This window comes from Myxocyprinus asiaticus, chromosome 39 (genome assembly GCF_019703515.2).
Source record: "Myxocyprinus asiaticus isolate MX2 ecotype Aquarium Trade chromosome 39, UBuf_Myxa_2, whole genome shotgun sequence".
NCBI lineage: Eukaryota > Metazoa > Chordata > Actinopteri > Cypriniformes > Catostomidae > Myxocyprinus > Myxocyprinus asiaticus.
The window spans coordinates 31,692,835-31,709,098 of NC_059382.1; the positions used below are offsets into that span (position 1 = coordinate 31,692,835).

General features: G+C 35.7%; 1 protein-coding gene across 1 annotated transcript; it reads right to left on the reverse strand.

Moving 5' to 3' along the window:
• Positions 1 to 327: 327 nt before the first annotated feature.
• On the reverse strand, positions 328 to 10,182 carry LOC127430339 (signal peptidase complex subunit 2-like). The gene is made up of 5 exons (XM_051680074.1): positions 10,114 to 10,182; positions 4,354 to 4,437; positions 4,083 to 4,235; positions 3,182 to 3,324; positions 328 to 1,585 (listed from the first exon to the last, which is right to left on the reverse strand). The coding sequence occupies exons 1-5, from the start codon at positions 10,150 to 10,152 to the stop codon at positions 1,399 to 1,401; spliced, it is 606 nt and encodes a 201-aa protein (XP_051536034.1). The 5' UTR covers positions 10,153 to 10,182; the 3' UTR covers positions 328 to 1,398.
• Between the last annotated feature and the right edge of the window lie 6,082 nt (positions 10,183 to 16,264).

Below are 16,264 nucleotides of genomic sequence, written 5' to 3' on the forward strand. Positions count from 1 at the left end.
ATGCCCATTTTATTCGTAATATCCATTGTAACTGAATATGCCTTTATATCTGTGCATGCCCAAACAAAACTAATTCTGGGTGAAACAAGCAGAGTCAAGCAATCGAAGAAACATTTTTGGGATGAGACGACAGATTCTTTTGCTGAATATGCACTGTAATATTCTGTAACAGTGGATATTTCGAATAAACTGTTCATGACTTTTCATATTTCTAGAAACCGGAATTTGACTTAATCGTACTTGCAACTGGGTTAACCAGTTCAAATGTAGTTTTAGTTGGAATGTGACCAAGTTCTAATTAATAAAGATCAGACAGGTGAACAGAAATGTAAAAATGCCTTTTTATTTTATAACTTTTTTTGTTTGAGAAGAACAGGCACATACAATAATATGGGTAGCTGAAGCTGAAAATATTTAAAACAAAAACCGCAAAGACGTCTTTTGTGAAATTTAGTAGGCCTATTAGTTCACATTATGGAGAAAGAATCTGCATCCAGTTGTTTCTAACCTTGTCAAAAGAAATTATGAAACTATTAATCTGCAGGAAAATTTGTTGACAGAAAAAATGTGTGTGAAAACAGGTCAAAACTGATCCACATTCAACCTCCAAAAAAAGGAACATAAAACGATTATCCCTGGTTCAAAATTAAATGGCCAAACAAAAAAGGATCAAAAGCAGCCAAGGGGACAACACAACAGATAGATTTCTTGCTTTTTGTTGTCCTTCAAAGCCTTAACAACAGATAAATTCAGAATAGGAAAAAAGCACAATATGTAACATTGAAGTCACATTTAATAAGGCTCTCTGGACAATATTTACACTGGTTCACAATTGTACAAAAAAGCGTTTCAGACAATGAGTGTGTGATTACTAAACAACAGCACTTCTGTTTAATTGATACCTAAAATATGCTGACATGATATACTGAACACTGTTTCTATGCATATTAGGTAAATTGTGTGGCTTTTCACTTTTCAAAAGGAATAGATCATACCTTCATGCTATTCCAAAACCGTTTAGCTCTGCCGTGGATCACAAAAAAACAACAACTAGGGTTGAGTAAATGTTGTAATTTTCATTTCTGGGTGAACTACTTCTAGAAGATCATAAAACTGAAACACATGTATAAATTGAACCTTAAAAAAAAATTTTAAATAAAAAAAAAAAAAAAAAAAAGATGATCAATGAAACAAAAAATTGGACCATTTTATAAACATAAGCAATAATAATAATAATAAAAAAAACTTTCCTAACCTTGAATGTTACAGTTGAGAGCTAAACTCTGATAACACACGCAAGCCTGAATAACATCTTATAGTGCTTTGTCCCACTATAGAGCCAATGTTACCACATATGCTGGAACGCTGAGGGCTGGTTCCATCATTTTTGACTAAATGCTATTTTGACTTCTTCTCTATGGTCAATGTGTCATGAAGCTTTGAGGCACATTTTTCAAACTGATCCATCACCAACGTTCCATTCTCATCAAAGAATGCCCCGACAGACTTTGTAAACTCAGTCTCCCTCGTCTGCTTTGTTTTCCCGTGTGTGAAGGACATTCTTAACGTATACTGGTCATCAAACCTAATGGAAACAAGTCATTTAGTTGCAATCAGTATAGTACCCATCAAATACACAATGAAAATATGCATGGTGCTAAGGTGTTCCTATGGTATTCAGAGTTGTTTTACCAACTCTGTACAGTTGCTATGGTTACTTACAAGTCCAGGTCAAAAGCCCACTGTACAAAGGTGCCTGGAATTGTTCCTGGCAGGCAGCAGATGCCCCAACCCTAATCATATAAAGCCTTTAAGGTTGAGAAGCCTGCCAGGAACAACTTCAGGCAACTTTCTCCCATCGCGATGTCAAGAGAGCCCACCGTCCACCCTGAAGACTCTATTGTTAAGATTCCAATTAAATTATGAATTTAAGTGCAAAATCGGAATATCACAAAAACAATTTGCAGATAAAGCAGCATTTCAATCCCACGCGTTTCAAGAGAAGAAAATCGTCACTTCTTGGAAAATTGGCACAAAATAACTTCATGTTTGCTAGCGTTCAGTGGTAGACGCCTTATGTCATACTTCAAAAGAAACCGAAGAACGAACCGGTGTGACGTCATTTAGAACAACATCTGGCCAAAACTATGTTGTTTTTTACTTTGATTCAGTGGTTCAAACAGCTCACCAGTGCGGACTTTCAAGAAAACTTCTAAATGGCTGCTAAACACCTTACTGTCATTGGTCCACGTCATCAGCATGTGTGACCTGGCGCTCCACCTACCTTGTAGCTGACAGCTAATTCCAGTTACACTGTTCAGTCAGTTAAGATCCGTCAACATGAACACTTCGGCATGCAGAGTTATTAGCAAGCTGTTGCAAACGTATCTACATCTGCACGGTTGTTCGAGTAGAGACATTTTCCAAGAACATGTCATGTGATTTTTTTTGTTTAATTAGTCTACGAAAGGAATCAAATCTACTCAAATTCTATTAAGTGCCCATTTACTCTGTTGTTTGATATGCTGCAGCCAAATGCTTTTCACACAACTGCCCAAAGAAAGATATGCCTCTCTAATCATCATTCTTTTGTCTGTATTCTGCCCATTAATTGATTTTTTTTTATTTGCATCTATATTCATTTTCCAAAAATTCTAAAGGAATATATTCGGAAAATGTGTTTCCATCATGGTTTATTCGCATGTGCTTATCCATTATACACAGAGATTTTTTTCAGATTTTACTCTCATCTTGGCATTTCCATCCTGCATTTTATTATGCAATATTCCAAAATTTGGGAAAAATACAGGGATGGAAACCCAGCATATTATATTCTGGTCTCTAGATATGGCTCAGGTCCCTCCTTCAAGTAAAGGGATCTTTCAGTCAAAATCATAATTCCAATTCCTTAGGAATAAGCACACCTCTTCTCAACAAACTAGAAGATTAGAGGTATCACTAATGTCTGAGGCAAAATTGGTGTGGGACGAATTATGCATTGATTTTTAATACTTAGACATTAGGAATCTGAACATTCTTTATGAACATCCACTTTCTGTTACATCTCACGCAAGTATTCTAGCCTGTGCAGACATAGCAGCATGCTGAAAACCCAAGTATTCTTTAACCTTAAGTATGAACAATAACTAGCACCACTAAATAATTAACAAAGACAAATTACCTTTTTAGACTAGAGGAGAGCTGCCAAACGTGATCTGGGTCCATACCAGCTTGGTCTTTCTGCACGGCCACTAAGAAGATGTTCTTCTCTTTGTAAGAAGTGTACAGGGTCAAAATGCCCATCATTATGAAGTATGTGATGATCTGTTAAGGTAAAGAACTATTGAGAAATTTTTTTTCCCTCCAAGGATGAAGCAACAAAATTAGCCTTAAGCAGCGGTCACACTAGACTTTGTGCATGCGAAACTACCAACAGGGACGCAAACTCATCAGAGGTGAAAAAGGTGAGAAAGTCATAGCAGGTGGCCCAGATGTATATTTTCAGTTGATATGTTTGTTGTATTTAAAGCTTTTTGTTGTATTTAAAGCTTTTTTTTATGTGTTTAAGCTTGAAGTAAATGTTTCAAGTGATTTAAATAAGGAAAACATAGAAAATTGTACCAAACAATTTGTGCAAATTTGATTTCAGAAAAGGTGACTTAAGTGGAGTAGGTGAGTAGTTCGCATTCAAGAAGATCCAATTGGCTGGCATCTTAGGAACCTTCCCTGGCACCTATTTTCTATGGAAACAAGTGGCATAAAAGTACAGCTCCTACCTATTTGAATGGGGAAAGACTGAAATCTCCAAAACGGTTGGTCAAGATTATGATCAAAGAACACATTTGGTACATGGAGGAACAAAAAATTTGCATAAGCTTGCGTTTGCATTCCCCCTTGTTCGGATATGTATGAATGGAAGTGAATGTAGCGCGAAGTGTGACCGCACTCTAAATGGTACAGACAAATTCTGGTCTGATTACAAAGCAAGTAAGACCTAATTTACATTTAATTTATATTACTAAATCTCCAATGCAAACAATCCATTTTGAAGCTGGTATGCTGAATAAAGGATATGAAACAACACAGCATGCCAGGACTGGCTTTGACTCTGGGAATGGGTGTAGATAATCCCAAATTAAAGCTACAATAGCAAAAAGGCAGGAGATTGTACAAATGAACAGACGTCCATCGACCAGGTTGAAGTTCTCAACATAGCCATATTTTTCAATTAGAACCTATGGTGGAAAAAGAAAGCTGATCAATGAAAGAAAACAAACAAACACGCATGCTTTCATCACTTTTGCAAGAAAGCGCACACTAAGAATTAAAATGTAAACATGCAAAAGAACGTACCTTCTTAGCTGCATCATCTAGAGAGTTCTTCACTGCAGCACCATCCCATTTGTCAATCTTCACAGGCTTTTCATCAATCCTCCACTGAAATCAGTAAATTAAATGAGCAACACTTTCTTACATTACATATCTAACTGGTGAATATTTCATGTCAGGACACACAAAAAAAATACAAATAAAATAAACATATGTTTGATAATTATTATGTTTTCTCATTTTTATATTGTTTTGATCTTAATGAGACCCCCCTTCCATTGTCATTACAGTAATGTGAACAGATCTTGGGCAAAATATTGATTTAATTGACAATTTGTTCTTTTTACTTTTTTTTTTACGGTTTCACTACATGACTTTGAAAGTTTAAAAAAAAAAAATTACACATACTTGAAAGTAGGGCTGCAATGAACGATTATTTTGATAATCTAACGATTATTCGACTATTCTGCGATTACTGCAACGATTAATCATTAGCTCTTAACCAATTATTCAGCTTGTGCCCCGACTTAAAAGGTTATATTAAATGTGCTTGCTAACAATAAAGAGGACAAAATCATCTTGTGAAAATACCTCTAAATGACATTCACTGAATTAAAGGAAAAAATAGTTTTTATTAAATTTAATTCAGTAAAGAAATTCACTGCAAAAAATCCTATTGTTATCAATGTGTCTTGTTTTCCATTTAAAATAGTCCAAAAATCCTTAAAACAAGATACATTTACTTGAGAAGCAACATATACTATATTTAGACTTGCTTTAAGAGAATGTATCTTAAATATAAGTGTATTATGTATATAAGTGTATTTTTTCACTTGGTTATACACCTGCGAGTGCAGTAAAGACAAATATACTTATATTCAAGGTCTATTCTCTAAAAGCAAGTCTAAATATCTTATATGCTGCTTCTCAGGTGAATACATCTTTCTTAAAGGATTTTTAGATATTTTAAAATATTTGTATTTTTAATATTAAATTCAAAATTCTCAGATAACATTTTTTATTCTGCAGTATAGCTGTTAAAGAAAATGTACATTGTTTTAAATTAGTTTTAGATATTATCTTTGGAAACAAGTGTAAATGGGGCGAAGACTACCTCTCACCTTTCTGTTCACTTCAATCCATCTTTACCTCAAAAAAAATAAATAAAAATAAATAAAAAATAAAAAATAAAAACTCTTATTAATAAAGCTGCATATTGCCAATTTTCTTCATGATAAGAGATGCATATATTATGATTCAAAACGTCGCGTGATATCACGATATAATCTAGCTGCGTTAAGCGCGAGAGCTCTAGGGAGGAGCATCCCCGCAACAGAGGGCGTTTTTTCAAACTGCATTTATGCGCCCTTGAAGGGCACTTCGGGAAGGGGACGCCACTCGAAAGGTTGTACCAAACAAAACTTATTTCACAAAGGGCCCTTTCACAAGACTTTTAGTGACGGCTACATTTAAACTGTGTTGCCATGCTCCCTTCAGAGTGCCCACATCAAGGGCTATGTCTTTCGTAGTGAGTAGGGCATAGGGATGATCACTTTCGATTGGAATTCGCCTAGAGTGTGCCTCAGCCGGGTGCAGTATAAATCTCTCTCCCCCTTAGATCTGGACACTTCGCGCAACTCATAGAAGAGGCGCTGACCATAGTGAAATTCCAGTTTCGGAGTTTGTAGTCATTTACATGACCTGCTTCTTTATTATTTGAACTTTAATAAAGGATGTATTAAAGATATAACGGTGAGTTGTTTCCTTTAAAGACGCTCCACAAGCAAGTTTTGCTTCAGCGGAGCGGTTGCTCCGCTCTGCAGTATTTCACAACGGGAGTGCTTCTGTATTTAGTTATTTTGTATAATTTCCTCATACTTTGCGATCTACATCACCTGAAGCTGTTTGGAAAGTTTAGAATACATCTGGACTGTGAGCTGTGTAATTGTTCCTATCCTTAGTCAGGCGCGAGCTGCAGTGCTGCTCTCGCGCATCATCATTAGAGTTTCGTATGATCTCATGTTACGTTAAATGAGATCAAATGACTATCTGACAATGAAAATTTTTGTTGACAATTTTTTTTTTATTCGTTTTAGCCCTACTTTAAATGTGCATCAGTAATTTTTTCCCCAGACCCATTAAAAAAAGTTTTACTACTAAAAACAATTAATTATAATTTTGAAACATGTATAAAATCATGACCCCTCACATGGGATGAGGACTCTATTAAAAGCTGTTTTATTCTACATGGGGGAGGGGCGCCCTGATGGGGGCTGCCATTTTAGAATCACATGACCAGCTGAATACTACTCGCTTAATCTCAGTAACCGTCCTGTTATTGGACACTTTCACTCTTGGATTAAATTAATCATGGCTGATTGTGAATAGTGAATTTCTACAATGGCATCTGTAACAGAAAACTTCTGATTTTGAATGATGCTGCATCCACACCACTAGGTGTCACTGAAAGTGATACAAACAAAAAGTTACTGAGTGCACCTTTAAAATACAATTGTACTCAATTAAGAACAATTACTGAAACATTTTTAGGCTCCATCACAATAGTATTTGTTGTAATGCCTTTAATGTACTTTGACAAAAAAAAAAAAAAAAAGGGCATCCAGACAGGAAGATTTTCATCTCTGGTTTAAATTTATGAAAATGTCACAATGTAAATAAATAAATAAAAAAATAAATATAAATATTAATAATATTAATGGTCCTAAAACAGGCTTCACTTTCTAAGGGGATTTATTGCTCTCTTTTTTGGCAAAATAACACTTGTTATATTATGTTATAGGGATAGTAAACTACAAACTAACATATTGAGCTTAACTGCCACATTTGCAAGAAGGACGGGACTATCATGTGTTCCCGCCAAATGCGGGTAAAAATCGGCAGTGGCGGGTAACTCCATCACTTTTACTAGCCACTTTGGCAGGTGATGTTTTCAGGGTTTTTCCTGCACTGAAATTTGTATGTAATTCGGGCGAAAACTATGTCTCATATTTGGGAGCGACAGCGCGTCACACACTTCTGAGCACTATATATGTGCGCTCATCCAGCCTTATGACTATACCGTGTGGATCTATAAAATATTTTTCAAAAGTGTCAATAAACCTTCTCTTCCATACAGTTCAAGTTTGTTTTTGACTTATTTGCTCTGCAAAATCTTTGTAGGCTTTGGATTTTCTAGACTGTTCTTTCAGGATGATCAGAGCAACATTTCAGATGCAGTGATTGGTCCGCTGGTTACTCCAATAATGAACAAGTTATTCAGTCACATGACCTTTTTGATGCGCAACTTTTATTCCTAATAAATTCAATAGGAGCTCATTCGGTTAATGTGTTTCCATCATAGTTTATGCACATCTCTTCTTATCGAATAAAAAAAACTATCCACCTCAAGCAAACGTATAAATTTTTTAAGTGCATTTTGGAGATTTATTTGCATCTTGGTGTTTCCATCCAGCAGTTTTATGCGATATCCTAAAATGCAAAAAAACAAATGTTGATGGAAACATAGCTTGTGTGGGGCGAATGAAGCGTGCTTTCGTGTGACCACCCCAGCGCACATCAGCGTGCTCCAGAAATAAGATCGTCAAAATTCTGGAACAGCGCAGAGGGAAACTTGCGTGATTCAGTCGAGCTTCACTTGACATTGCGCAGCAGGCGGAGAGCACAAAACTTGCAGTATGTGACCCATTTGAATTCTACAGAGAACATTCTAGCAGAAATCTCTTTATGGAGAAAGTCAAACCTCTCAAACAGATAGGCAGCACCTACTTTATCAACAGCACTGACAAGGAGACAAATACATATCATCATTCATCCTAAAAGTTTATTTTATTTAATTATTTTAATGCAGTAACACTAACTGGTAACTGGTTAAGATTCATATTAAATCTATTAGGGCTAAACTATTACACTTTATTTTTATTACAACTGTGAAAGTTGTACAGGTTCTTAATGTATTTAGGCTATTTGCATTTTTATAACAAATACTGTAGTTATTTTTTATAGAAAAGACTATCAAGATTATATTAACCTAATCCAAAGTAATGTGGAGCCATCCATGGGATTACCTGTGTAAATGGCCATATCAGTACAAATGCCACTGTTAAACAATGCTAGAAGTAGAGCAATGGTGAATTTAATGAAGGGGTTAAAACTTTCATGAATTTTAAATAAAATATTGACCTCTATCCTATTCCTGTTCTAACTGGCCGTGTTTGCCTTCAGATATCCTAAAGGACTTAAATCATTAGGCCTGTGTCCTGCTAAACTAATATCATTCTTGTTCAAATAAAATGTCCAAACAAATGCATACAGTTACAGTCTCCAGTTAACTTTATCCCCTTTTTGTGAGGCGGGGGATTTTGGCAAGTGAAAATGCTGAGCAGCTAGTGACCTTGGAAAACTACTAGCCAGAGTGGCAGGTGAGCCACAAAGTTAATTTCAAACCCTAAACTTAACATACAGTGTGCAATTTATTATTACAACTAACAGGGCAAGTTTAAGATCCTAGTATTGTTGTCCTTCATAAAAAAATGTAAAAAAATTTTTAAAAAAAGTATTTGCATTCTGAAGCCATATGGATAGTTTGAATTATAAACACACACACACCACTGATTTTTGGTTTAACCTTTGTGCGACCTTCGGGACATTTTTGTCTTTTTTATTTTTTCAATAATTTTGGCTGTGTTAATGCCAACAGCATAAATTTTGACAAAGGTGTATATTTTGGGGGGAATTTATATATTTCAACCTCAGTTCCTAAAATACATCTATAATACACTGTGTACACAAAATAGTTACACTCAGGACCTTCAGGACAGAAACGTCCAAATTGAAACCCATTAAACTGCAATAATTGATCCCAGTGGCATTAAAGCATAAAATCATTAATTCTATGATATTATGCTTTCATTCCAGAGCCCTGGCTTAATTTTCATTTTTAATATTTTCCACCAGATGGCACCATTTTTCTCTTGTTTATCCTATGGAGCAAATACATGCTTTTTTCCTGTTTGCTGTATTATAGAACTCTGCAGGCTAGTTGAATAAATGATGCAGCTAAAATTGTGTGGGTGTGTTTTGTTTGTGTATTGAGAAATGTGTGTGTATGTAAAAAAAACAACAGAGGCATTATATAAACAAACTGGCATTTAAAGTGTTAATATTCTGAAAATGAATGAATATTTGGTAGTTATGATCAGGACTGATGATGGTTAAAAAATTAACTAATTGAAAGTGGAAAATAATATTAATATATAATATTATTATTATGGCAGTTTTTTGACGTGGATATCAAAGGATCTCTGAGTAACTTTTTTTTTTTTTTTTTTTTTTTTTTACGACGCACAAGAGTTAAAAGGTCCAGTTAGCTGTTAATAAATGGACAAGTTAACTTTTTCACACCATTATGTTCATACATCACGCCTATAAAAAGAGGGTAATGATATTCATGTCAAACAGATACAGTAACGAATCCCCGTAATGTTGTGTAATCATTTATGTATAATATATTTTAAGCAGCATAGTTTCAATTTACATGCTCATATAATACTCAATAAATGCTAAATTCAGAAGTGTATCCATTTATTCAAGTTTCCGTTTTGGCGCTGACATGAAAACAAGCATTGTAGTCGCATCAACGTCCACGTCTGACCACTGAGTGCGAAAGGAGAGAAAGTCAAATTATCCCTTGTATTGCACGCAGAAGACCGTTGCACAAATAAAAACGCATCTTCAGAAATGCTAGACACAATAAAGATTTCTTACTTTTTCAAGTAGACCACTCTTCCCGTTCCTCGCCGCCATCTTTTCTTCCTGCTCTGTGATCTGGGTGACTGTGATTGGCTAGAATCACATAAAAGTGGTCCAATCGTAATTGGTCTGAAATGTATACGTCAAAGGGGGCGGTCTACAGTTGCTGTGATCAACCCGAAAGCAGTCACATTTTTTATCCTATGAGAGAAAGAAATGAGCGCTGAACGGCTCAGAAAACTGCATTTCTCATTGGTATTAATCAAATCATTTTTCACTTATTTGAGAATATGTGCTCATTAATTATTAAATTATTTATTGTATAAATATTTGTAAATAATGTATTATAATTTATCGTTTTTAATTTCATTCAATTTTCAGTTTCAATTTCAGTCAGAAATGTAGCTTGTTTTTTATTGAATATTGATGGAGCAACATAATTTGTGTGAAAATAAATAATAACGTAAAGTTGTTTCACTTAAAATTAAGTGTTAAGTGTTAAAAAAAGGTGGTGAGGGAGCCTTTTACCACACTTAAAAGGCTGAAAGATAAAAGGCCCCTAGGGGGTTTAAAGTGATATCGTGTAGATACAGGGGCAATAGTTCTAGTGCAAAATGTCAACTAATGCAAATAATTTTGAGACACCAAGATGCTTTTTTTTTGTGTAACAAATTAAGATGATGCCTGCTCAAATTAACTACTTAAGAAAAAAAGTAAACCATTTCCTGTTAATTTCAAACACATTTGGCATTTTATTACATCTCAAGTACTCTATAAACAAACTAATCTCTTTTATGATTGGATAAGTCAATTGAGTCCACTTTGAAACTTTTAATAACAAATCTATTCGCCCTGCTTTAAAATAATAATAATAATAATAATAATAATAAAAATAACGTGTTTAACAGGGGCCTTTAGCCCCTGCAACAGGGGGACTTTTTACCCCAAATACTATCCTTTCACTTATTGGACAGTTATTGAAATATGTTTGATTTAATGACCTTAAGCAAAACTGAAAATTATAAGTATTTTGTTTCAAAAGAAATGTGTTAACTTCAGGGATGTTCATTAGCTACATACGCTGGTGGCCAAAAGTTTGCTCTTATGGAAAGAAATTGGTACTTTTATTCACCAAACTGGCATTCAACTGATCACAATGTATAGCTAGGACATTAATAACGTGAAAAATTACTATTACAATTTGAAAAAAAAAAATTCAGAACTTCTTAAACTACTTCAAAAATCCTCCACATGCAGCAATGACAGCTTTGCAGATCCTTGGCATTCAAGCTGTCAGTTTGTCCAGATACTCAGGTGACATTTCACCCCACACTTCCTGTAGCACTTGCCATAGATGTGGCTGGCTTGTCGGGCACTTCTCACACACCATACAGTCTAGCTGATCCCACAAAAGCTTAATGGGGTTAAGATCCATAACACTCTTTTCCAATTATCTGTAGACCAATGTCTGTGTTTCTTTGCCCACTCTAACATTTTCTTTTGTTTTTCTGTTTCAAAAGTGGCTTTTTCTTTGTAATTCTCCCATAAGGCCTGCACCCCTGAGTCTTCTCTTTACTGTTGTACATTAAACTGGTGTTGAGCGGGTAGAATTCAATGAAGCTGTCAGCTGAGGACATGTGAGGCATCTATTTTTCAAACTAGAGACTCTGATGTACTTATCCTCTTGTTTAGTTGTACATCTGGCCTTCCACATCTCTTTCTGTCCTTGTTAGAGCCAGTTGTCCTTTGTCTTTGAAGACTATAGTGTACACCTTTGTATGAAATATTCAGTTTTTTTGGTAATTTCAAGCATTGTATAGCCTTCATTCCTCAAAACAATGATTGACCGACGAGTTTCTAGAGAAAGCTGTTTTTTTAATGCCATTTTCACCTAATATTGACCTTAAGACATGCCAGTCTATTGCATACTGTGGCAACTCAAAAACAAACACAAAGACAATGTTAAGCTTCATTTAACGAACAAAATAGCTTTCAACTGTGTTTGATATAATGGCAAGCAATTTAGCATGATTACTCAAGGATAAGGTGTTGGAGTGATGGCTGCTGGAAATGGGGCCTGTCTAGATTTGATCAAAAATTACTTTTTTCAAATAGTGATGGTGCTGTTTTTTACATCAGTAATGTCCTGACTATACTTTGTGATCAGTTAAATGCCACTTTGGTGAATTAAAGTACCAATTTCCTTACAAAACAGCAAAATCTGTACATTATTCCAAACTTTTGGCCACCAGTGTATATTTACAACATTTAATTAATTAAATCAAATTGCCTCAAAATCAACCTTTAGACAACACACACAATGATCTCATGGAACAGGGAAATTTTGCAGTGCATAGTGACAAACAGTGTTTAGGAAAGTACTGTGGTAGTTTTTGTTGCTATTTAGTGTTTTGGGAGAAAATAAAATCAAAGCAGCCTTTTACCCCGTGGAGCCTTTAGCCCCGTTGTACCCTGGATTTAAAAAAAAAATTAAAAAAAATAAACACCAGGTGTTATAACATAAATACTAAGTATCCAGTAATTTGCTTAGCTTAATGAAAAGATGAACAGTTACAGTGCATCCGGAAAGTATTCACAGCGCTTCACTTTTTCCACATTTTGTTATGTTACAGCCTTATTCCAAAATGGATTAAATTAATTATTTTCCTCAAAATTCTACAAACAATACCCCATAATGACAACGTGAAAGAAGTTTGTTTGAAATCTTTGCAAATTTATTAAAAATAAAAAACGAAAAAATCACATGTACATAAGTATTCACAGCCTTTGCCATGACACTCAAAATTGAGCTCAAATGCATCCTGTTTCCACTGATCATCCTTGAGATGTTTCTACAACTTGATTGGAGTCCACCTGTGGTAAATTCAGTTGATTGGACATGATTTGGAAAGGCACACACCTGTCTATATAAGGTCCCACAGTTAACAGTGCATGTCAGAGCACAAACCAAGCCATGAAGTCCAAGGAATTGTCTGTAGACCTCTGAGACAGGATTGTATCGAGGCACAGATCTGGGGAAGGGTACAGAAAAATTTCTGCAGCATTGAAGGTCCCAGTGAGCACAGTGGCCTCCATCATCTGTAAATGGAAGAAGTTTGGAACCACCAGGACTCTTCCTAGAGCTGGCCGCCCGGCCAAACTGAGCGATCGGGGGAGAAGGGCCTTAGTCAGGGAGGTGACCAAGAACCCGATGGTCACTCTGACAGAGCTCCAGCATTTCTCTGTGGAGAGAGGAGAACCTTCCAGAAGAACAACCATCTCTGCAGCACTCCACCAATCAGGCCTGTATGGTAGAGTGGCCAGACGGAAGCCACTCCTCAGTAAAAGGCACATGACAGCCCGCCTGGAGTTTGCCAAAAGGCACCTGAAGGACTCCCAAATCATGAGAAACAAAGACTGAACTCTTTGGCCTGAATGGCAAGCGTCATGTCTGGAGGAAACCAGGCACTGCTCATCACCTGGCCAATACCATCCCTACAGTGAAGCATGGTGGTGGCAGCATCATGCTGTGGGGATGTTTTTCAGCAGCAGGAACTGGGAGACTAGTCAGGATTGAGGGAAAGATGAATGCAGCAATGTACAGAGACATCCTTGATGCGCTCTGGACATCAAAGTGGGGCGAAGGTTCATCTTCCAACAGGACAACAACCCTAAGCATACAGCCAAGATAACAAAGGAGTGGCTATGGGACAACTCTGTGAATGTCCTTGAGTGGCCCAGCCAGAGCCCAGATTGAACCCGATTGAACATCTCTGGAGAGATCTGAAAATGGCTGTGCACCGACGCTCCCCATCCAACCTGATGGAGCTTGAGAGGTCCTGCAAAGAAGAATGGGAGAAACTGCCCAAAAATAGGTGTGCCAAGCTTGTAGCATCATACTCAAAAAGACTTGAGGCTGTAATTGGTGCCAAAGGTGCTTCAACAAAGTATATAGCAAAGGCTGTGAATACTTATGTACATGTGATTTTATTTTTATTTTTTTTTTATAAATTTGCAAAGATTTCAAACCAACTTCTTTCACGTTGTCATTATGGGGTATTGTTTGTAGAATTGAGGAAAATAATGAATTTAATCCATTTTGGAATAAGGCTGTAACATAACAAAATGTGGAAAAAGTAAATCGCTGTGAATGCTTTCCGGATGCACTGTAAATACTTATTGTATTATTAATTATTTCCAGAATGTCAACACTGAGGATGAGACAAAAATATTAATTTCTAACAAGAATGAAGAGAATAATATTGAATGACATAAAAAAGGAGAAAACAGAGAAAGGAAATAATAGTACAAATAAAAACTAACAAAAAATAAATGTTTAATAATTCGTCATACAATCTGACCGTCTTGCCACTTTTTTTATTGTTTATTATTCTTAACAATGAAAAACTACTTTCTGACTATCCCTCCCTAATGTGAAAGAAACAAACATTTTTGTCGGAACCATATCCGACCAATCAAAAGCAACTTCCCAGCTGCTATGCTCCTTACTTTTGTTCAATTCTGAAGCACAAAACGATTCACGAAACAGCCAAAACAGAAAAGCTGACACAAAAATATCGAACCATTGTTGTGGCCAACAAATGCAACAACCTGCCTCCCACAAATGCAACAATTTACATTATTATTGAAAATACCTGTCCTGAGAACCCAGTTCCTGAACCCATGCCTGAATTATGCCAGTATGGTTTTGTTTACCCAACAGCTACCAAATATATGATAATTCACAAAAAAAAAAAAAATTCTAATATAAGAGGATTTTGAACTAGGTGTTTGAACCCAACACACAAAACCACTGCTAGAGAAAATACACATTTGTGTAATTGGACCTTATAGTTACTGATATATAGACCTCTACTAGCCTCTGTCAGTATATGTATACAAATAAGTCATTATATGTATTTCTCTAGAAATTCATCATTCTATTTTCTTTTCAGAAATAAAGGCTATTCCATGAACTACGTGAAAGAACAAAGTAGACTGATTGAACCAGCAGAGATAGAAGTGGATGGCCCAGATGCAAAACAACAAGTAGACAAGTACATCAGTGCACACGTACACTGGAGAGTTTGAGAAACAGATTCACAGCCTTCCAGGTGCTTAACTTCATTGAACAGTTTGTGCCAAACACTAGTTTTATCTGCAACAGTGAAGAGAAGTGATGTTGGCATTTTAGACAGACTTTCAAAGAAAAAGCCACATCTGGCTCTGGCAAATAAGAAGGGTAGTCATGAGTGGTAAATGATTAGAAATGACTATTATGGATGGACGAATCCAAGTTTGAGGTTTTGTTAGAAACGTTTGATAGTAAGATCCATGAGAAGTGTCCTTCAAACCAATTACAACTTTGGGAAGTGCTGTAGAAACATGTGATGAAACATCATCCAGTTTTCCAGGACATTTAATGTATCACACGGTTGTAATATTTAAGCAAAAACACACGAGGGAGAGGTCATAAACATTTGGAAGGTTATTTTTTCAAAATTACGTATTCGACAGTTTAATTAAATTCCATCATTAAAATGGTGTCTAGCCAAATTAATTTAAAACTTTAATCAAATGAAATTATAATTATATTAATATAAAAATTGTCAACATAACATTGCATTGCTTTTAGCAAATGAAGTGCTTTTCTACAAAATCCTCACAGCACAATCAAAAACAACACTGGAGATATTTTTGTCAAATGAAGTGCTGCACAACAGAACATCACAGATGTGAGATATTGCTTCAGTATTATTATTTAATTGCATTAAATATGATATTTTTTTCCCATTTCACACGTCCATTTAATCCTAGCTTTTATTTTGGCATTTCTGTGTGTTTTTGGCAGTAGTTTCTCATCTATATAGCTATAATTTCATTCAAATGAATATTTAGTCTGTATGTGCTGCACACTTTAGAGCGCTTTGCTCACCGTCATCTACTACACACATACACACAGAGCACGCGTGATGCTCCTGATGAAGTGTTTTCAGCGTACAAGCGGCCGGCTTTACACATTCATTTTGAAGCAAGCAGCACGTGCAGATTATATATTAAAGAATTGTATATTAAATCTCAGCCTTTTACAGTTTAATAATCAAACTTGTGCACTAATGCAATTTTTATGACTGGATTCAGTGATTCCATCCATGTTTTCAGCGTT